Source organism: Triticum aestivum, chromosome 4B, assembly GCF_018294505.1.
Source record: "Triticum aestivum cultivar Chinese Spring chromosome 4B, IWGSC CS RefSeq v2.1, whole genome shotgun sequence".
Lineage (NCBI taxonomy): Eukaryota > Viridiplantae > Streptophyta > Magnoliopsida > Poales > Poaceae > Triticum > Triticum aestivum.
Window position 1 is genome coordinate 89,114,874 of NC_057804.1, and position 23,826 is coordinate 89,138,699.

The 23,826-nt window shown below is 47.8% G+C and overlaps 1 protein-coding gene and 1 pseudogene across 1 annotated transcript; both read right to left on the minus strand.

The window, feature by feature from the left end:
• Positions 1-10,260: 10,260 nt before the first annotated feature.
• LOC123094529 (putative cyclin-dependent kinase F-2) lies at positions 10,261-11,712 on the minus strand (annotated as a pseudogene).
• A 6,799-nt stretch (positions 11,713-18,511) lies between these two features.
• Positions 18,512-22,078, minus strand: LOC123091198 (probably inactive leucine-rich repeat receptor-like protein kinase At5g48380). Its single transcript, XM_044512630.1, has 3 exons — positions 21,758-22,078; positions 20,362-21,235; positions 18,512-19,949 (listed from the first exon to the last, which is right to left on the minus strand). The coding sequence occupies exons 2-3, from the start codon at positions 21,178-21,180 to the stop codon at positions 18,948-18,950; spliced, it is 1,821 nt and encodes a 606-aa protein (XP_044368565.1). The 5' UTR covers positions 21,181-21,235; positions 21,758-22,078; the 3' UTR covers positions 18,512-18,947.
• Between the last annotated feature and the right edge of the window lie 1,748 nt (positions 22,079-23,826).

The following is a 23,826-nucleotide window of genomic DNA, read 5'->3' on the forward strand; positions in this document are numbered from 1 at the left end:
TCAACACCCCTCTTCATGCATGCTTTCTTCATGCATGCTTCTAGTGTATTTGTGCTAAGCTAGTGTGGACCCATGCACCCTCCATACACTCTACCAAACACCCAAAAGTGGGTCGAGAAGGGAACTCTTGGGCTCATGCACCCTTCATACACCCTACCAAACACACCCTTAGAGTCTCTCGATTATGAATCATTTGAAACATGCGAACCATGCCTCATGGGAAAAATGACCAAGACTCCGTTCTCCGGAACAATGGAGCGAGCAACCAACTTATTGGAAATCATACATACTGATGTGTGCGGTCCAATGAGCGTTGAGGCTCGCGGAGGATATTGTTATGTTCTCACTCTCACTAATGACTTAAGTAGATATGGGTATGTCTACTTGATGAAACACAAGTCTGTGACCTTTGAAAAGTTCAAGGAATTTCAGAATGAGGTAGAGAATCAACGTGACCGAAAGATAAAGTTCTTGCGATCATATCGTGGAGGAGAATATTTAAGTCACGAATTTGGTACGCACTTAAGAAAATGTGGAATCGTTTTACAACTCACGCCGCCTGGAACACCTCAGCGTAATGGTGTGTCCGAACATCGTAATCGCACTCTATTGGATATGGTGCGATCTATGATGTCTCTTACCGATTTACCGCTATCATTTTGGGGATACGCTCTAGAGACAGCTACATTCACTTTAAATAGGGCTCTGTCTAAATCCGTTGAGACGACACCGTATGAATTATAGTTTGGGAAGAAACCTAAGCTGTCGTTTCTAAAAGTTTGGGTATGCGATGCTTATGTCAAGAAACTTCAACCTAAAAAGCTCGAACCCAAGTCGGAAAAATGCGTCTTCATAGGATACCCTAAGGAAACCATTGGGTATACCTTCTACCTTAGATCCGAAGGCAAGATCTTTGTTGCCAAGAACGGATCCTTTCTGGAAAAAGAGTTTCTCTCGAAAGGAGTAAGTGGGAGGAAAGTAGAACTCGATGAAGTACTACCTCTTGAACCGGAAAGTAGTGCAGCTCAGGAAAATGTTCCTGTGGTGCCTACACCGACTGGAGAGGAAATTAATGATGATGATCAAGGTACTTTGGATCAAGTTGCTACTGAACTTCGTAGGTCCACAAGGACACGTTCCACGCCAGAGTGGTATGGCAACCCTGTCCTGGAAATCATGTTGTTAGTGAACCTTCGAACTATGAAGAAGTGATGGCGGGCCCAGATTCCAACAAATGGCTTGAAGCCATGCAATCCGAGATAGAATCCATGTATGAAAACAAAGTATGGACTTTGACAGACTTGCCCGATGATCGACGAGCGATAGAAAACAAATGGATCTTTAAGAAGAAGACGGACGCGGATGGTAATGTTACCATCTATAAAGCTCGACTTGTCGCTAAGGGTTATCAGCAAGTTCAAGGGGTTGACTACGATGAGACTTTCTCTCCCGTAGCGAAGCTGAAGTCCGTCCAAATCATGTTAGCAATTGCCGCATACTATGATTATGAGATATGGAAGATGGACGTCAAAACGGCATTCCTTAACAGCTATCTTAAGGAAGAACTATATATGATGCAGCCGGAAGGTTTTGTCGATCCTAAGAATGCTAACAAGGCATGCAAGCTCCAACGATCCATTTATGGGCTGGTGCAAGCATCTCGGAGTTGGAACATTCGCTTTTATGAGATGATCAAAGCGTTTGGGTTTATGCAGACTTATGGAGAAGCCTGCGTTTACAAGAAAGTGAGTGGGAGCTATGTAGCATTTCTCATATTATATGTAGATGACATACTTTTGATGGGAAATGATATAGAACTTTTGGACAACATTAAGGCCTACTTGAATAAGTGTTTTTCAATGAAGGATCTTGGAGAAGCTGCTTACATATTAGGCATCAAGATCTATAGGGATAGATCGAGACGCCTCATAGGTCTTTCACAAAGCACATACCTTGATAAGATATTGAAGAAGTTCAATATGGATCAGTCCAAGAAAGGGTTCTTGCCTGTATTCTAAGGTGTGAGATTGAGCTCGGCTCAATGCCCGACCACGGCAGAAGATAAAGAAGAGATGAGTGGCATCCCCTATGCCTCAACCATAGGATCTATTATGTATGCCATGCTGTGTACCAGACCTGATGTAAACCTTGCCGTAAGTTTGGTAGGAAGGTACCAAAGTAATCCCGGCAAGGAACACTGGACAACGGTCAAGAATATCCTGAAGTACTTGAAAAGGACAAAGGACATGTTTCTCGTTTATGGAGGTGACGAAGAGCTCGTTGTAAAGGGTTACGTTGATGCTAGCTTCGACATAGATCTGGATGACTCTAAGTCACAAACCGGATACGTGTATATGTTGAATCGTGGAGCAGTAAGCTGGTACAATTGCAAGCAGAGCGTCGTGGCGGGATCTACATGTGAAGCGGAGTACATGGCAGCCTCGGAGGCAGCGCATGAAGCAATATGGATGAAGGAGTTCATCACCGACCTAGGAGTCATACCCAATGCGTCGGGGCCGATCACTCTCTTCTGTGACAACACTGGAGCTATTGCCCTTGCCAAGGAGCCCAGGTTTCACAAGAAGACCAGGCACATCAAGCGTCGTTTCAAATCCATCCGTGAAAATGTTCAAGATGGAGACATAGATATTTGCAAAGTATATACGGATCTGAATGTCGCAGATCCATTGACTAAACCTCTTCCGCGAGAAAAATATGATCAACACCAGAACTCTATGGGTGTTCGATTCATCACAATGTAACTAGATTATTGGCTCTAGTGCAAGTGGGAGACTGTTGGAAATATGCCCTAGAGGCAATAATAAAAGGATTATTATTATATTTCCTTGTTCATGATAATTGTCTTTTATTCATGCTATAATTGTATTATCCGAAAATCGTAATACACGTGTGAATACATAGACCACAACATGTCCCTAGTGAGCCTCTAGTTGACTAGCTCGTTGATCAACATATAGTCATGGTTTCCTGACTATGGACATTGGATGTCATTGATAACGAGATCACATCATTAGGAGAATGATGTGATGGACAAGACCCAATCCTAAACATAGCACACGATCGTGTAGTTTGTTTGCTAGAGCTTTTCCAGTGTCAAGTATCTTTTCCTTAGACCATGAGATCGTGTAACTCCCGGATACTGTAGGAGTGCTTTGGGTGTACCAAACGTCACAACGTAACTGGGTGACTATAAAGGTATACTACAGGTATCTCCGAAAGTGTCTGTTGGGTTGACACGGATCGAGACTGGGATTTGTCACTCCGTATGACGGAGAGGTATCTCTGGGCCCACTCGGTAATGCATCATCATAATGAGCTCAAAGTGACCAAGTGTCTGGTCATGTGATCATGCATTGCGTACGAGTAAAGTGACTTGCCGGTAACGAGATTGAACGGGGTATTGGGATACCGACGATCGAATCTCGAGCAAGTAACATACCGATTGACAAAGGGAATTGTATACGGGGTTGCTTGAATCCTCGACATCGTGGTTCATCTGATGAGATCATCGAGGAGCATGTGGGAGCCAACATGGGTATCCAGATCCCGCTGTTGGTTATTGACCGGAGAGCCGTCTCGGTCATGTCTACGTGTCTCCCGAACCCGTAGGGTCTACACACTTAAGGTTCGGTGATGTTAGGGTTGTAGAGATATTTGTATGCAGCAAACCAAAAGTTGTTCGGAGTCCCGGATGAGATCCTGGACATCACGAGGAGTTCCAGAATGGTCCGGAGGTAAAAAAAATATATATGGTAAGTCGAGTTTCGCCCATCGGGAAAGTTTCGGGGGTCACCGATATTGTACCGGGACCACCGGAAGGGTCCCGGGGGTCCACCGGGTGGGGCCACCCATCCCGGAGGGCCCCATGGGCTGAAGTGGGAGGGGAACCAGCCCCTGGTGGGCTGGTGCTCCCCCCTTGGGCCCCCCCTGCGCCTAGGGTTGGGAACCCTAGGGGAGGGGGCGCCTCCACTTGCCTTGGGGGGCAAGGCACCCCCTTGGCCGCCACCCCCCTTGGAGATTCAATCTCCTAGGGTCGGCGCCCCCCCAAGGGTCCCTATATAAAGAGGGGGGGAGGGAGGACAGCCGCACCCTTGCACTCGGCGCCTCCCTTCCACCTTGCTACACCTCTCCCTCCCGCAAACGCTTGGGGAAGCCCTGCCGGGATCCCTGCTGCATCCACCACCACGCCGTCGTGCTGCTGGATCTTCATCAACCTCTCCTTCCCCCTTGCTGGATCAAGAAGGAGGAGACGTCACGCTGACCGTACGTGTGTTGAACGCGGAGGTGCCGTCCGTTCGGCGCTAGGATCTCCGGTGATTTGGATCACGACAAGTACGACTCCCTCAACTCCGTTCTCTTGAACGCTTCCGCTCGATCTACAAGGGTATGTAGATGCACTCTTCTCTGTCGTTGCTAGATGAACTCATAGATTGATCTTGGTGAAACCGTAGGAAATTTTTTGTTTTCTGCAACGTTCCCCAACACCAAGTAGGTAGTACCGAGTAAAATTTGTGTTTTTCCTGATATGGAACTAGTACTGTAGCTATGGCCGATTTATGAGCTGGTCCTAGCAAACCAAAAGTGATGTTCGTTAGTGTGCTCTCAGCCATCGAGCTCGAGCTGGGGCACTGCAACTTAGTTGTTTCTAGTTGTTTACTATACTAGATGAGATGATCTTGGTGTGCCAGGTGCTCCATGAATCCGTTCATCATCTCTTTTTTTTCCTGGACACCTTGTTCTTGTCCAAGACGTATGAAGAATTTGTGGTTTGGCATTTTGCCTGTGCAACTTGTAGAAATGAAGTGATCTTTGATTGCTAGACTTTTAGAAATGAAGTGATTGCAAATCCATCAAGCATCGTTCATACTGACTCGTGTCAATGTTTCTACTACAGCAATGGAGCTTATGTGTGTGTAGTTGTTTCCCAGTGTTTATCTGCATGTTGATCCAGTTTCTTACATTCGCACACTTCTTTTTCTGCAGGTAAACACACATGACTGGTTATCAAAGACTCACCTAGGATGGTGCGAGCTCCAAACCACGGAGGCGGCAGCCTCTTATCTGGTTCCTTTTGGTTAGCACCATGTCTTCTCCTTTTTCTTCATGCACATCTCTGGCTATCGTGCTGGTGCAGTTTCTAGGGTTCTGTTTGTGCTTGGACATCTGGCTATAGTCTTCCTCTGCTACAAATAAGGAGTTGGTGTGCTCAGTTTGTATAAAGGCAAGAATTGTTAGGATGTTCTATTTGTTTCCTCTTCTAGCTGTGCTTCTTCTGTCATCAAGTCGTTCAGAACTGCAATTGTATGCTTTCCTTGGTATCGTGAATGTCTATTGATTCACTAAATAAGTTCTGATTCGCACTATAGGTTACATGATATCACTGTGTGTGCCTGTTGGATTATCTTTGTAGTAGATGATCTCATTACGTGATGTGCATGTTTGGACTGGATTCACTAAATAGCATGATTTACCCCTATGCCAATGGTGAATACTAATTGTTTTTGTAATGCTTGTGTTCGGCTATGTTCCTACTTCCCACATGCTATGTTCAATTTCACATGCACGCACACAAGCCTATTCATCTAATCTAATTGGGAATTTCTTGTTGCTTGCACCACATATTTGTTCTTCTTAGTTGGCTACCGGTTGCTTAGTTCCTCCTCTAGACTATTTACATGTACTTGATTGTTTAGAATCAGATGACGATTTGGTTGCTCCCTTGGCTGTTACATGTATTTCTAGAGTCAAGAACATGATATACACTTTGTTTTACCTCCTGATTTCTAGAGTTTGATGAAGAATTGTGGTACTGAAACCTTCTGTTCTTTCTAGTTGCTAATGTGTACTCCCCTCCGTTTCTAAATATTTGTCTTTTTAGAGATTTCAACAAGTGATATTGCTTAAACTGTTTTGGAGTTGTGATCTTGCCAAGTGTATATGCCCTGCATAGTCTTTATCTCCCCTGGATATGTAGTAGTATTACATTCTACAAAGACCTTCCTTCACTTCATTTTTTTTGTCGGCATGCACCTTCACCTCTGTCTTGTGTTGTGTTTATTAGAGACATGACTTGGTCCTTTGAACATTACATGGGATCATACCTCTGTCTTGTTCTGTTCGATTTGTGGTGTTCTTGACTTGCTGGATGTGTTGCACTTCAGATGCAGATGATGCATGGCAGTGAGAGATTGATGATGCCGATGTCGTTACCCCCAAGAGTGGCAAGGCGCCAAAGAGCCGAGATGTGGAGGCATTATTGTGTTTTTCTTTGTTGGTTGGTAGCTATGGGAGTGTGCTAAATGATATGGCTACTGATTGCTGATTTTGTATGTAAGATAAAAATGGATTAGTTTCTTGGCTGGTGGCCTACTTCAATTTCCAGTCCCTGTTCATGTTGTTATTCCCAACCACTTGGACTTTTGCAATGCAATGAACACGTCGGGTGACGGCGAGAAAGTTTCCTCAATTGGGGACTTGTTGATTATATCTGCAAATTGTTCAATCAGGATGAGCCACATTTCAAACTGAATGTGCATAATGTGAATTTCAGAATCGACATGCATGAAGTTAGTGTGTGCTTGTATGCAGCAATGGAACCAGTCTAGATCCAAGTTTTTCTACAGGTCCATTTGGATTTAAATAGTGCGCAATCCATCGATTTGATTCCTTTTTTGATAGAATTCGAATGCAAATGAAATGGCAAAGCATCATCAGGAGAGATCAAAACAAGATGACAGGTGAGTGGCATGAGAATGTTGTCCGAATCTTCCAGAATGAACTACATCTATATTTTGGCCAGAGAGTACAAGTTCATATCTCATTCTGTAGACTTTGGGCGCTTGCTTTCAATGTTTATAATTTTTTTTAGTTGAACCATGGCATTTATTTTTCAGGTCTGTTTTAGTACCGTCCTATAAATTGATATCATAATGGAACGATCCTTAAATTTCAAATATAATAAATCTAAAAAGCAAAAGACATAGTTCCATCCATCCAGCAAAAATAGCTCAACTTTACACATAATCTAGTCTAGTAGTATTATGTGTCATGAGAGCTACAACTAGAGCAATGGGTATGCGTCTTGGCTGTCATCGGTGAGCCGGAAGAGCTTGTTATCACAACGGATTCAGAATGTGAGTGCTTATCTATCTATCTAATCTATCTACTCCCTCTGTTTCATTTTACATGTCCTACGCGTATATCTAGATTGCCAATTTTATCACTCTAATATAAATTATATAACACAAAAATTATACCTTTTGAAAATAGTACATCTATAGTTTATATTGGTATATTTTTTGTAATATATAACTTGTATTAGATTGATCAAATTGACGACTTAGGGATAGGCGCACGCCCTGTAAACTGAGAGAGAGGGAGTATGATATGAAAACAGGATGAGTAATTAGTTTTATATTTTTGCAGGGTAATTAGTTACTCCGGTCTCGATCCATCCACTGATAGTGCTACAAGTAACGAAGCGTTTATTATGTTTGTGGCATTGGAGCTTTAAGTACACACTAAATAATATTGGACGGAGGTCAGCGGCATGAGCAACAAGAGCAACCACTTAATGGTCTTTCATGTAAATCAATGAATGTGTGTCAAGGGATAACCATCAGCTCAGTGTGGGAGGATCTAGCTTGCGCCACCTCATCAATCTATGACATGACCTTGTCTTTGCCCGTGGACCACGCAGCTAACTGCACCCTCTAGTTGTTCTCTCCACCATATGCCCCCATCTCTATATATACAAGAAGTAAGCATTCGTCCGCGTGCGGGGTGCGCATGCGATTTATGACTTGGGCGAGAGGCAAGAGGCAAGAGGCAAGAGCCGAAGCTCTCCCGAGGGCGTTGGTCAGGTTCGTGAACAGCATCGCGTGGAACTGCTCCGGCGCCGGTCGTCGTTCCTGAGCACACCGCTGCCGCGGCGGTGACGATGAGCAGGAGCTGGAGCAGTGGTCATGCCATTCTGTCTGCTGGTGAGTGATGGGTGACCACTGTCCAAAAGCAATGGATGAATGTGCACCAATTTCAGCCGGCGCAAGCTTCTTGGAGTTAAGTATGTTCTCCACTGACCAAAAGCAATGGATGAATGGCGACCAAGCAAATATCAACTTTCACTGATGAGCACCGCATAAGTATGTTCTGCACAGTGGCCACGGTTCCAATTGAAGAGTGCAGACCCGAAACATCTTTATTTGCACTCTAAGGTAATATTTCACCGCAACGAAATTTGCATATGAAAAAGATGGTGAAGATTTTCTAGTGCCCTCCCCTCCCGAGGCGCTCCCGCGGGCACCCCTGGGAGGGAACCCTAGCGCCGCCGCCCCCGTCCCTCCGCCCCTTCCCCCCTCCCTCGCCGCCGCCGGTGGCGTCGCCGGCCAAAGGCCGCGTGGCGCAGGCGGCGGCGGGGCGGCTCTCTCCCTCGCGCGGGTGGCGGATGTTGCGGGGCGGCCTCCCCTGCTCGGTGGGATCGGGTGCGGGCTTGCCTCTGTTCCGGCTTCCCTCCTCCGCCTCGCTCCCTGGTGTCATGCCGGCGTCGCCTCCTCTCCTCCTCCCCCCTCCACCTCGGCTCGTGGGGCTCTGGAGGCCCGGGGGCGTGCTGGCGGCGGATTTGGCCCCCCCTGCCCAGAGCCGGCGGGTGCTGGCGGTTGGCTGCTGCAGGGGCGACCGGCGGCCCCTCTAAGGTGGTGGTGCTGCAGCCGGGGCTCTTCCTCTCCGGTGGGGTGGCTGGACACCAGCTGGACCTGGCCGGGGCGTGGAGACGCGGGGGTGTGTGCGCGCGGCCGGTCTCTTGCTGGATCCGGTCGGATCTGGCGTTGGGGGCCGGCCGGCGGCGGGTGGAACAGGTGGTGCGTGCCCGGCGGCTTCGGCGCTTGGAGCTCGCCGGGCGACGCGGGTAGGGTAGCGGCCGGGCGTGGCCGCTGCTTCGGCCGCGGGCCTGGGCGTGGGGAGGTCCGACGGTGGTGCTCTCCCGGTGTCATGGCGGCTTCACGGTGGTTGACGGATCTGCCCGCGGCGGCGGCCGGCTTCTCCGGTGTCGGCTCGTCTGTGTTCGGGCCGTCTCGGCCTTCGCCCCATCTCCTCGTCGCCCGGGCATTACTCCCATCAAAGGGCTGGTCCTCTCCTAGTTGTGGTCTACTGCTCGTCTCACGCCCGGTGCTGCAGGACCGAGCTCGTCTCGCGCACGATGCAGCAGGACTGAGCTCGTCTCGCGCACGGTGCAGCAGGACTGACCTCGTCCCCTTTTCGGTGCTGCAGGACCAAGCTCGTCTCGCGCACGGGGCAGCAGGACGGGCCGGTGGATGCCAGTTCTGGCCGACCTTTTGGGTCTCGACGCTGGGGTCGCCCAGGGGTGCGAAAGGTGGGACCTTTCCGCTCGTCTCTTTAGTTGGGGTTGTGGCGGGTCTCGGGTGAGATGGTGTCAAGGTCTTGGATGCCGGGGCGGCGGCCCTGGTGGTGGTAGCGCGGTGCTCTTGGGCAAAGCCCGTGCCTTGGTGCTGCCCGGTCATCATGGTCGTGTGGGCAGCGTGGTTGCCGGGGTGTGGCGTTCGGTGGCGGTGAGTGTTGGCCGAGGTGAAAACCTGCTCTATCTTCGGACGGACCGACGACGGCGGATATCGTTCCCTTCTTGAAGGCGTCGTCGCGGCTCTCATTGCCCATCATGTGGCTCCAGGGGAAACTCTGATCCTTGGATCGGGCAGTGGTGGCGCTCCGGTGTCGTACCCTTCCTGAAGGCGCCGCCTTGAAGCACATGGTCCGTCATATGTAGCTTCATCTCTTCGTGGTGGTAGTGTTAGGGGTGGTGTTGCTGCGCTCAGCGCCTATGTATCTTGTCCTGGGCGTGTGCGTGTGTTGCGGTGACGTGTGTTTGTACTGGGTGTTTGTTGTGATCGGTGCATTATATATAAAGCGGGGCGAAAGACTTTTTCGACAAAGATGGTGAAAACACATACACTGAACTACATGAACAAGTCCAATTGCTGTACTAGACTACTAGTACCATTCTCAAATCTATAAGCTCTCATGAAATCTGCACCAGCAGGACATTTTTGAACATCGATTCATCCATCACTCGGGATTTCTGTTGCTTAGAGCATTTGTACTCTACATATTTATCATCAGTAGAGGATTTTGGAAAAACCGCACAAATTGTGCACTAGAACTCAATAACAACAGAGCATCTGTAAACAACATGTCATCAATGTCTAATGGATCTCTCAACACTACGTCACAATTACACAAACGTGTGCACAATGACACATGCAAATTCAGAGAAGCAGGCCAACACTAATTAGTGGGCGATCTGGCGATCATGGCGCCAATGATCAACTACTGCTTGATGGCCATCGAAGCAATTTACATAGATGGCTCATCCAATCACAGTTACATCTGGAGAGTTCAATTACACTTGTTGTGCTGCGTTCCACACGGCGAGCGGAATTTTGAGTAGATTCTTCTGTGGCATGGCCGGCGGGATGAACTTGATCTTGGCGCCTTCTTTACCGGAAACGACAAACCGCCGACCTTTGCGGCGGCGGCGACGGCGGCAGGACGAGGATCGGCAAACCATCGGTGCTTGAGCGCGGCGGCCGCCGTCAGTCGCTTGTCGGGGTTGCACGTGAGGAGGCCTTGCAACACCTGGAATCCTTCGTCGGACAGCTTCTCTCGAGGGAACAGATCCCGCAGCTTGTTCTGCTTGTGCCCCGGCGGTAGGAGTCGTAGCGCCTTGGCGGTGTGCGGCAACGAGGTGAACTCCGGCCACGTCCTCTCGTCCGGCGTCCCGAGCAAGCGGAAGATGCTCCAGAGCTGGATGATCTCATTGTTTGTGTCGTCGTCATCATCATCGTCGCCGAGGAACAGCGTCTTGCCGGTGAGCATCTCGGCCATGACGCAGCCGAGAGACCACGTGTCGACGAGCGCGTCGTAGTCTTCCTTCCCCAGGAGCATCTCGGGCGCCAAGTAGAACGCCGTGCCGGCCTGGGTGTAGGGTGGCAGCTCGGACAAGGAGATCGCCAGCCCAAAGTCGCAGATTTTGACGAGTTCCCCGCCTTGGCCGACGAGGATGTTGGCCGGCTTGATGTCGCGGTGGACGACGTGGCGGTCGTGCATCTTCTTGGCACCGGCGAAGAGCTTCCACATGACGGCGCGCACCGTGGACTCCGGGAGCGGCGGGCCGCGGCGCCCGTCCCACAGGAGCTTCTGGAGGGTCGGCGCGGCGACGTGCTCCATGACGAGGCCGTAGGCGCCGTTGTCCGGGTCGCGCACCACGCCCTCGAAGCCGACGACGTACGGGTTCCCGCCGCAGGCCTCGAGGAATCCGGCCTCCCGCAGAAGCTCGGCGGGGTCGGGGGCCTCCGCGGACCCGTCCGCCCAGTTGAGGTACTTGATGGCGACGATCTTGCCGGTGGCGCGGTGGCGCGCCCGGAGGACGCAGCCGAAGCCGCCATCGCCGAGGCATGTCTCCTCCTCGTACTCCGCAGTGCTCCTGATGTTGTTGGTGCGGCTCCTCTTGCAGCGCGTCGGCGATCCTTGGGCCGTGGTGGGGTGGCCGGCGCCGAGGGCGGCAGCAGCAGCAGATCGCTTGCGCGCGGCCATCGCCGTCGCGCTACCTCGACGGACGAACAGCTTGGGTTGCTGGAGAAGGGGTGCGCGCGCGATGGATGCGAGGAAGATGGAAGCGGTGGATCGACGGGGGAGGGGAGGTGGGTGATGAGCTGATGGATGGATGGAAATATACGCAGGAGCGGCCCTGATTGGAGTCGGATTCAAATTCAAATTCAATTCGAAGCTACGCCCTAGGCCTAGGCACAGCACACGCCACACGCGCAAGGCCGCGAACTTTGGTTGGCTTGCCGCCCGCGTTTCCAAAACGCCAACGCTGTTTGGGGCCTGACGGCCTTTTTTTTCTTTCTTTCATGGCGGTTGCGTTGCGAAAAGGGAACCGCTACGCGTCCGCCAGTGGACATATTAAAAACATCCGCCGTATGAAGCTCTGTTGGATCAGCGCTCTGACAGTCGTCGGATCTAACCACCACCCGCATGACCACCTTCTTACTTCCTACAACAACCGCTCAGTTTCGAAAACAGATTCCCCTGTCCGCCGTCCTGACACAGCTGCTCCCAGCCCGGCGCCACCACAAAATCGCTGCCGCCGGCGCATCGGAGGAACTAGTCCTTGCCGTGCTCGCCGGAGTTGCTGCTCCTCCTCCGTCTCAGCCCCGCAAGAAGCTGCTAGCTCCAATCAAGCACGACGGCAACGGCCTCTCACACCCGGCGCTTCTTCGGCGTTTTCTGCAACCAGAGCTATGTTTCTGAAACATGCCTCATGTTGCAATGTCTGATCACTCTCTCTCTAATGTCGGGCGCTCCTGCGGCGCTTCAACTCGGGCTATGTTTTTCAAACAAGACCCTTGTCACAGAAAAAGCCCTTCACAACTGAAACTTTTTTTTCTTTCTGAGACAAAAGATATGTAGTAGGAATATTTTGAAACAAGACCCCAGTTACAGAGAAAAAAACTTCACCACCGAATCGGTTTTTTCTTTCTTTCTGAAACAAGTCCTGTGTTGCAGAAATCTAGTGAAACAGGACCCTTAATGCAAGAAAAAGACTGGCTGCACAGGACTGACTTGTGGCCAGTGTGGCCGCTTGATCAGGATTGATCTGACGGCTATGCAAGCGGCGGACGCTCGCGCGTGCATTAGTCGGCTGAAGGTAAGCTTTTCCCTTGCGAAAAAGCCCTCGGTTCATTCATCAACTTCACACATTACAAAGCACCCCCTAAAAAAAGAAATTACAACATAAAACCTGCAAAATCAGGAGTAAGTTGCAAAAAAAAAAAACACCACAATTGGGTCGAAGTTTTCAATGCTTCAGAAAAAACCCACCAAAAAACATACATTTTGGTGGGTGTTTGATGACATTTGCACAATTGTGGTGTTTTTTTGCAATTTACTCTCTTCCACCAGAATGTGCCGATGGCGCGCCCTGACTTATTTGTTAAGGCGGACACAAAGTCATCAAGACAAAGGCCCTAAAGGGCCAGCGCCCTGAGAAAGAAAATGATGGATATGTCGAAGATGTCAAAGCCGAAGACGTCAAACCGGCGCAACACCACCTCCTAAACAGACAGCGGCCGCTCCCGACACCGGACGCCGGTCCGCCACTACACCCTCCCCACGAGCACCACAGCAAAGCCATAGCCACCCTCGCTGCAACAAAGATGGAGCGAAGGAACGGAATCCCAATAACGTAATCGTCGCCTCCGCCATGACGTCCACGCCTGGAGCACAACAGCTTGTCGGATCGACAAACACCAACTGCCAGAAGCTTGTCGGCCACGCCACAAGTGACCTCGCCAAGGTGGGGAGAAGCTTCGAGACATTTATTCCCCTGTGTCGCCGTCACCACCACCATGACCATGTTGAGAACCCTAACCTACCATCTACACACCTAGGGCACGGATCCGAGATCGCTCCACTCTCCCAACGCTGGTGAGGGAAGAGACTACAGATCCTACTGGCGGCAGAGCGAGGGATCAATCAGGGGCGGAGCTACAGGGTGGATAGGATGGGCCGCAGCCCAGCCTGGGATTTTGGGTTGGCCTATATAGTATAGGTTATTAGGAGATGGGCCTGGAAAAAAGAAGCCCAGCAAACAACTACGCTGCTCGTCTTCTTGTAACGCAGCGTCCCACGGCATTCCCTAAACGGCGCCTGTTGCGCCCGCTATAGGCATCCGCGCAAACGGGCGCACACCTCTCCCTCCTTCATGCGTCTTCTTTGGGCCGGCCCATCGTCTCTTCCTTTTCTGCTGTAAATCACAAAAAACAAACGCGTCGGGCAAAAATCGAACCCGCAACCTCCTCTTCCTTCGCACCATACACCAACCACCCCACCACTACTAGCTCATGTGTACAAAAAATATTCTTTACTCTTTTCTTCATGTCTATTTTTTTCGTTTTTCTTCTTTATTCAGAAGGGTTTTGTTTGATTTTTCTTCTTCTTTTGTTCATTTCAATGAACTATTTTACGAATTGATGAACTTTTCCAAAATCGATGAACTTTTTTCAAAATCAAAGAACTTTTTTTTACAAATTTGATGAACATTTTTCTAAATTGGATGAATTTTTTTCCAATATTGATGAACTTTTTTAAAAATTCGATGCACTTCTTTCGAAGTCGGTGAACTTTTTCCAAATTTGATGAACTCTTTTCCAAAATCAGTGAACTTTTTTCAAATTTGATGAACTCTTTTCCAAAATCGATGAACATTTTTTGAATTTCGATGAACATTTTTCAGATTTCATGAAATTATATTCAATTTCGATGAACTTATTTTTTCAAATTGATGATCTTTTTTAAAAAAATCGGTGAACTTTTTACAAAATCGATGAACGTTTTTTTAAAATTTGATGAACTATTTTTGTAATCCCTGAACTTTTTTAAAAAGCTCATCGAATTAATAAATTTTTGAAATCCATGAACTTTTTAAAACGTGAACAATTATTGAGAACATAAACAAAAATTTATATATGAAGAACGATTTTCAAATATACACTGAACATTTTTTCGGTGTATGATGAACAATTTTTAACTACACAGCGAACATTTTTGTGATATACATTGAAATAATTTAAAACATATTATACATTTTTTTGATATAAGATGAACAAAATTTATACATTGAACATTTTTGTAATATAATCCGAACAATTTATAACTACACATTGAACAATTTTGTGATATGCGCTGAAAAACCATTTAAATACCCATTGAACATATTTTGATGTACACTGAACGTTTTTGTGAAATTCGTGATTTTTTTTTGAAGTTTGTATACTTTTTTTCAAAACCAATGAACTTTTTTTCAAACTCGGTGAACTTTTTTCAGAATTGATGAACTTTTTTCAAAATTGATGAATGTTTTTTTCAAATCGATGAACTTTTCACAGAACCGATGAACTTTTTTCAAATTCCATGAACTTTTTGATAAAAGAAAGATGAACTTTTTTCCTAATTTGATGAACTTTTTCAAATTGATGAACTTTTCTTTCAAATTCGATGAGCTTTTTTGAAAATCGATGAACTTTTTTCTAATTCACTCAACTTTGATTAAACATCAATGAACTGTTTTTCTAATTTCATTATGTTTTTTCAAAATTTGATGAAGTCTTTTTATAAAAAAAATCAACTTTTCCAAATTGTTTGCAAATAATTCGCAAATCTAATAAAAAGCACTGATGCATTGGTTCATAAATATTTCGCGTTCTTTGTAGTCACTAGTCTTCACAGGCCGTAGTGGTTAGCGAAACAGTTATTTTGTTGTAGCCGCAAGTCATGAGTTCGAGAGCCTGTATCTGCACTTTTTTTTGCGAGACGTTTTTTCCTTCTACTGCGCGCGGTGGGCCGGCCCATGGGGTGCGGCATGCGAGCGCCAGCTGCCTGAACCAGCGCTTAAGACGCCAGTTAGGAGCTCCCGCGTCCCACAGGGTCAACCCAATCCACGATGACTGCCCTGACTTTGATCCGCCGCCAGCCCGCCCGGACGCCCGGAGACACCGCCCTGGGGCCGTGTTGGGGGCGCGACTGGAGATGCTCTGACGCCCGCAGGGCTGCCTGCCCTCCCGCCGTCGGTGGCTGCTGTCCGCACATGCATGCAGCACTCGGCCGCCCTGTTAGCCGAACTGTCCGAGCCTCCCAATCCAGTCAGGTGCTGACTGCTAAGCCCATCACCTTCTTTCTAGAGAGGCACGACATCCCCTGATCCACCCCAATCCCCCATGCTTGCTCACTTGCTCTGAATCTCTAATTTAGACTATTTTGCATCAAATTTGACAAAAAAAATGGCACACATATGAATTTGTTCAGACCCGGTAGCTCGTCTAGCCCTTTGCGCTCCTTGGATTCACTAGAGTAGAGTCTAGAGGCATGTAGATTTCACTTTGTCCAGAGACTGAGGTGAGGTAGCCAGGGAATTATTATTTGTAAAACACTATATCGACACATAATATGTAATATTGTGCGGTTCGGCAAATAACCTTGTCGATGTTTGTAGGACTATATTGATCTGTTTATATATGGTATTGGTAATTGCAAGAAACGCTCACATGTCACATTGGTGTGATTATTTTTTTCAAAAGGACCATCCTGGTTTTAAATCCTAGCTCCGCCACTGGGACCAAGGCCTCTCCTTTTTTGCCACTCTCGAACACAATCCATGGGAGGGGAATGGATAACTGCATAAACTTCTATCCCCCCCTCCCAATCGGACGAAGGGACCTGCTGTCGTGTTCGTGCGGCGGGTGGGCGTATGAGTGTGACACACCCGAAAGTCGCGCGATCCCTCCTAATTGTTGTGCACTACGATTGTTTGATGGTAAACGATTTGGGGCTCCTTTGATTCAAAGGATTTGCATAGAAATTTTGAAGGATTGGTATCCTTAGGAATTTTTTCTATGTTGATTGTTTGATTCATAGGATTGAATCCTATAGGATTTTTTTCCAAAGGAATTTTTTGTACTACTTCTCATAGGATTTCTAGCATCCACTCAAACCTCTTTAAAAGAATCCTTTGTTTTTCCTATGATGCTCAAACAACCTAAAATCCTATAGAATTGAGATGAGCATGACATTCCAATCCTATGTTTTTCCTATTCCCATGTTTTTATAATCCTGCAAATCAAAGAGGCCCTTGATCCGGCCGACCGGATGAAAACTCCGCCGGTCGCGCGTGAGTCATGCGATCCGCGTCAATCTGACGCTTGCCAGCTCACTCACATGCGTCGTGGACCCCACAAGCTACACTGCCCTTCTTCTTATCTTGTCGAGCATTCTCATCCACGCAACCCTTCCCTATTCTAAGCACCGAATACATCTATTCTCCAACCATCTTCACAACCAACAACAATTTTTTGACTGCCGACAATTTTGCTGCAAGGTCAGTGCTCGCCGTTGTGCTACTGGATGGGTTGATGGGGGTGATACACCGGGATGCTGCAAGCCTGATTGGCCACCATTTATTCCCCGCAATGGTCCACGGCTACTTGCAACTTGGGCAACCATGGTTGTCCATGTCCTCGTCTTCCTCCCGTGGTCGGGTGTTGCAGTCGGCGAGGCCGTGAGCTTCAACTAAGCAAGGGAAGGGAGGCGAGCTGCAACTTTTTTGCTGCAACCGTGTTTGCTTTTTGCCACTACAGCGGCGGCAATTTGCTATATCCATCCCCGGCGAGTCACAATCGATGTAGCGGCGATGACTTCTTTTTACTGCAACCGCGTCGGCTTTTGCTACGGCCGGCGAAGGTAATTGCTACATCCATCTCCGCGGTGTCACAATCGATGTGGTGGACAATCTGCTACAACTGACGGGGCACATGGCGGAGTGCTCCTCGTAGATCGTCATGGGCCGGCCAAAGTGGCCCAAGATGGAACCGACAAGGGGGTCCTAAGCCCAACACGTCTGGGCGCTGGGCGCGGGGGGGGGGGGGGGGGGGGGGGGTCAACATGGTGATAGGGCTTGTAGCCGGAACAAAATCATGCTGGAACCGGCATCCACTTTTGCTGGAACTGAGACGTGCCTCACCGGCAATTTTTTTTGTTTTGTTTTGCTGGAACCATCGCAAAATTCATTGGTTCAAACACGTACACAAGTATTACTAAAACAACACATACACAAGTAACACCTATCTAGTGGCATATTTAACTGGTTTAGACTTAGAGCGGGGTCATCGCCTCCGGTGGTTAGTTATCGCACTTTATTGTGTGCCACTTTTTTTGCGGGGTGTGTGCCAGTGTTATTGCACATTCTTATCGAGTTGTTAGGCCCGTGAATGGCCTATTTTGAAACTCAGATACGGATTGGATCAAACTTTCAAGTCTAATCTCCTTACATGGTGTGATGTCATCAATTTGACTTATGATTTTGATTTTCCATTAATCTTTTTATATTGAACAAACGAGATGTATATTTTTTGGCTACCCACATTGTGTCGATAATTCATGGGGAAGAGAATTACATCCAAGGTACTCTCTCCATTCCATTGAAGTTCAACTATTTTTCAGCTTTGAAGCTCCGTTTTCACTAGTTGGGCCCCCAGTTTTGGAGCCCAGTTCTCACCAATAATTCATGGGTCAGCCCCTGAAATTTTCTATAGACTTGATCAAACTAAAATATGTATAACTTAGGACAAATCTAGAACTTCGAATATTCTGAAAATAAGGGAGTAATTGAAAAAAAATTATCCTAAAAAAATTGCTAATTGTTTTTTCCTTCTAGAAAAACTGCACTACGTACCTCAAATACGGCACATACATATCTTGTTCCTAAAATCCTAATGTTAATACCACACATGGTTGTTCCAATTTGCTACTTCCTCCGTTCACCAATATAAGATGTTTTGGATATTACAATATAGACTACATACAGACTGAAATGACTGAACAAACACAGTAAAACATGTATATACACATCCGATTCAGATAAAAGAAGTTAGTGAACAGAGGGAGTAACATTTAAGTTTATAGGCTAATTGTTTCAGGCTGCATGTGTCTTCCTCAAAAATGAAGAAAATATGTGTCCAATCATGCTATCTCCAAGGGCCATAAGGAATTTTTTTTTTTTGCTAAAGAGCACATCAAACTGAGCACTGCAAACTACGTACTTCTACAAAAACGTGAGGTGGTCCGTCTCACACACCAGTTACATAATCCCAAAGATGCACTACAGACTGAGCAAGTACAGAAACGTGAACATCACAAGTCATACACATCTTACAACAACATGCTATTTCCAGGACCATGAGCATTGATTGAGCTTCCGATAGTTTCGCTACTGAAGGAGTCCAGATAGTACATTACTATCATATCAACCTGATCATTCACAAGATACAACAAACACCGAGCATCAATGTACCATACAGACCCGTCTATTTCGCCACAATAAGCTCATCCAGCTTCTTAGAGTCTGCATCCTGCGGTCGGAGCGCCAGTTCATCATCAGCAGCGCTAAAATGGTATTTCTCCCCAACAGCTCTCAGAAGCTGGTACACCTCAAACATTGTAGGTCTTTCCTTTGGAGCAGAAAGCACGCAGGAACAGGCGACCTTCAGAACTTGAAGCAGCTCGGCGTCATTGTTCTTTCCGATCAGGGACTTGTCCACCGCATCTTGAAGTATGGAGTTGTTTGATAGGTATGTTATCCAATCTACCAAACTCCCTTTGAAATTTTCTGGGGCCTTTGATACACGTGTGGGCTCTTCACCGGTGACCATTTCAAGTAAGACTACACCAAAACTATAGACATCCCCTTTTGGCGTGGCAACAAGGGTGTGCGTGTACTCAGGAGCTACATAACCCAAGTCGCCGAACTCGCCATTGACGAATGTGCTCAGGTGGGTGTCAATTGGATTCATAAGCCTTGCCAACCCAAAATCAGAAATCTTAGGCTCATAGTCATCATCAAGTAGTATGCACTTGGAGCTAATATTGCGGTGAAGAATTCGGGGGTTGCAACTGTGATGAAGCCACGCCAACCCTCTGCCAGCCCCAATGGCAATTTTTAGCCTCATTGGCCATTCCAGAGCCTCTCTATCACTGCCTTCATGGTGTAGTTGATCATAGAGTGAACCCTTGGGCATGTACTTGTACACCAAGAGCCTCTCTTTCTTAGCAATACAATAACCTAACAGTGGAACTAAGTTGCGTTGCCTAGCGCTTCCCAATGTTGACATCTCGGATGTGAATTGGCTCTCTGAATGCTGAGTTTCTTGCAGCCTCTTGATAGCAAGGAATGAACCATCAGGAAGTGTAGCTTTGTACATAGTTCCGGAATGAACAGTTCCAATAATGTTTTCCTTGGTAAAATCGCCTGTTGCCGTCATCAGATCATTCAATTTCATCTTTGAAACTGATTTCTCAAACATTGATACCTGTAATGAGAATTTACAGAAACACATGTGACAATAGCCAACCAAAAGTTTGTATGCCTAAGCTGATAAGTCATGTTTTCGATACGTCTGGTGCTTAAAATAAATGGCTGACAGCTATACTTCTAGTTAAATACTACTCCTATGATACAGGTTATTCTTCAAGGCAAAAGATATATGTATAAGAATATTCTGCTTTTGTATTTTGCAAAAACGTTAATCTGATTAGAATAGATACTGATAATTTGGTATCTCCAGTTCTGAATCTTCACAAAGATGAAACATCTTTTTCTGGGGCAAGACGCGACAGATTTTGTCAGTTAGAAACAAAGGACGGCTAACATTTTTTTAATATAAATACAAAACTAGATAGCATCTCAGGATCAGGGGAGGTTGGGGGGGGGGGGGGGCATACCTTCACTCCTTTTGCTCCCTTGATAGACTTCGCCCACTTATTTTCTTCCAGGTCCTTTTCCTTCTTTGTGGCAGGCATTTTCCGCAAGAAAATGAATAAAATCACACCAACAATGATTAAAGTGATGACTGCACCAGCAACAGCAGAACCAGCAATCACCCCTGTACGACTGCTTGAAGAGGCAGTGCAATCACCGCTAAGAGGTTTCCCACAGAGGTCTTGATTTGCGAAATTGGATGATGAGAATTTGCTTAGAGATGATGGGATCTGGCCTGATAATTTATTGTTAGCAACATTGAACTCGGTTAAGCGAGAAAGACCAGCAAACTGCCCTGGGATTGCTCCAGTCAACTTGTTATTCTGTAAACTGACAACATTCAGATAAGTGCAGTTAGCTAGCGATTCTGGAATCTCCCCAGAGAAGCTATTATACGAGAGATCAAGGTTTGTGATGTATGGAAGCCGTTTTGAGATGTCAACCGGGATTGGCCCGGAAAGGCTGTTGCTTGACAGATCCAGCGAAGTCATGCTACTACAGTTCTCGAGTCCATCAGGGAATTGGCCCTTAAGATCCATGCTGCTAAGCCGAAGAGAAAGAATCCGGTTTTCATTAGGATGCCAACACTCCACGCCGTTAAAACTGCATATGGATCCTTCTTTGTTGTCATCAAATGTCCAATGCAGCTTGTTGTTCGGATCAACTGATGCCTTCAACCTCTTCAGACATTGGATGTCAGTCACTGTGCTATAGCATGGCTGACAGAGCATAAGGCAGAGAAGGATTTGGACCAGAGCAGCATAGAAACACCGAATGGCCATCCTAGCGTGCTGTCTACTTCAACGTCCAGAGTTTATCATGAAGCTTTCTCAGTGCCTAAAAGGAAACATGCGACAAACAATGAAAATCTTGGCAAGATATATGTAAACCAAACATGTAGTAGTGATCTAAACGCTCTTATATTTCTTTACGGAGGGAGTAAATCCCAACAGAGCATACTGATTTTAGCAATGCACAAGCATTAAACTATAACCAAAAAAGATAACTAATGAGCCCTGGCACTAATGTATCCGAATGAGCACATCATAATTAATACTTGCCCTACTTAATTAAGATGCACACTGCATGGAGATCAGTGGATGGCAAAACTGAATAAAAGGAATCTGGATCAAAACAACGCGTTGGCAAACCAAATTTGCCGCTCACGGATCCATATAACGGACAGAAGCCGAGGACTGCAGCGAGACTCGGATTTGGTTGCCCGCGGCACAGAACATGCAAACAAATCAGGGAAAGTGAAATCGGTGCGGGGGCGTTTGGCCGGTGGCAGCAAAGCAGAGGATGGAAGCTGAGTTGCTGGCAGTGGCCGGAAACGGTGAGAGCGCGGATGAAGGTTACCTCGGCGTCCCGCCGTAACTAGCGTCGCGGCCGCCAACCGATCCCGTGTCGCGAGCTCGCCGTCGCGACCAGCCCAGCAGAGCCGAGCCGATCGTCGATCTCGCTGCAGCCTCGCCCTCGTTGCCAGCCAGCCGGCCGTCACGCTGACCGGTCAAGCAGGGGCGGTGGAGCTCTCCGTGGATCCCGGCGCCTCCCGGTCGCGGTCGGCGAGCGTGTTTGGGGGTCGGAGTCGGAGTGGGGCGGTGGCGTGGTTCGAGGTTTCGGGGCTGGAGCCGGAGCGTGGACTGGACTATGCTGACGGGAGTGTTTTTTTTTTTGAGGGAGCCTGAGACTGGGGCCCACTGGTCGGTCGCTGGATTTGGACCACCTATGCTGGTCAACTAAACGGTGAGCGGAAGGAGAACGAGGAAATTTCACAGCTTGGAGCATCTCCAAGAGCCGCGCAAAATGAGCGTCGCGCTACAAATTTGGCCTTTTTAGCGCGCGCAAGCGGTAGAGTGGCTCCAGCGGACGCGCAATAAACATGAGCACGGCATATAGAGTTGGGCATGCGGTTCGAATCGCCATCGCGTGCTGTGTATTTGATGCGCCCGCTTTCGCGTGTGGCACACTCGAGCGCTCGCGCCGCACTCTCTCCGCCGTGCCACCTTCGCCCCGCATGCGCAGTCGCCGGCGAACTGGCCCGATGGACGCCCCCGCTGGCACCCCCCACCCCTTCCTACAGCCGCGACCACTCCGCCGTCGCCACCGCCGCCGCAAACCCTAGCGCGGTGAGCTTTGGCTTTGCCCCCGCCGGAGTTCCTCCGAGCACTGGCATCGCACGCGGCCTCTTCATGCCGCCGCAAATGACCTCGGTGGCGGGTGGCGTCGCGCAGGCGCCCGCCGTACCACATGCCCCCTCTCGAAGTTGCCAAATGCGGCGCGACCGAAGAAGGGCAAGGTTTCCGCGAAGAAGAACAAGGCGACAGACGGCTCCGGCTCCTCCAAGCAGTCGAGGAAGAAGCTTGCAGGGCGTACGACGGGCGCGGCGGCTACCGAAGCGCCGGCGAGCTCACTCGTTGAACCGGCGGCCGACGCGCACAATGTGTTGAAATGCCCGAAAGGTATAAAATTTCGCCAACTTTTTTGTTGTTGTTATTTTTTGAATGCATACATATAGATAGCTTATTTTCATTGTTCTACATACTTTGTAGTGTCAACGATGATGCATACATGTCAACTATGGGTGTTGGCTCCAACAATTCGCATTGGTCTCAAACCAATGACATGCAGTTTGAAGACCATGAGTTCGAGGTGGACGAGGATGGTGAGGGCATTGTCGACGCACCGAAAGGAAGAGGAGGCAACTACACCAACGACGAAGACGTCGTGCTATGCAAAACTTGGTTGGACGTGTCGAGGGATCCATCCGTTGGAGGTGATCAAAGTAGAGATGCTTATTGGCTCCGGATGAAAGAACACTTTGATCTACGCAACGTGAGTGGAATTGACCGCTCCGCATGATCTCTTCGCTCCCAGTGGTCGACAATCAACAAGGATTGTCAACAATGGGCGGCCGCACAAAAGGCGGTTGACAAGTTGAACCCAAGTGGCACCAATGATGAAGATAGGGTAAGTGCCATTTCATCATTCATGTTCATCATGCTTGTTGTTGGTGTTTCTTGTGCTAACTTGTTTTGTTTTCATGTAGTTAAATATTGCACAAAACTTGTTCAAAGGAGAGGAGAAGAGGACCAAGAAGGGGAAGATCAGGAAAGGAAGACCATTTGCTATGAAGTACTGAAGGATGATGAGAAATGGAAGAAGCGTGAAGATATTGATGATTTGGATTTGAGCAAAAAAACGCAAGCGAATAATTGATTTGGAAGATGAGGAGGAGAATGCATCAAGTGATGATGGCAAGAGAAGCCCCACACCAACCTCGGTTTCATACTCGAAGCCAAAACGACCGGATGGCACCAAGAAAGATGCAAAAGAAAAGAAGAGGAAAGGAGATGATGAGCTCAAAAATGCTATCCAAGCAATTGTCAACGCAAGAAAAGAAGCTAATGAGGTGAGGAAGATGGCAA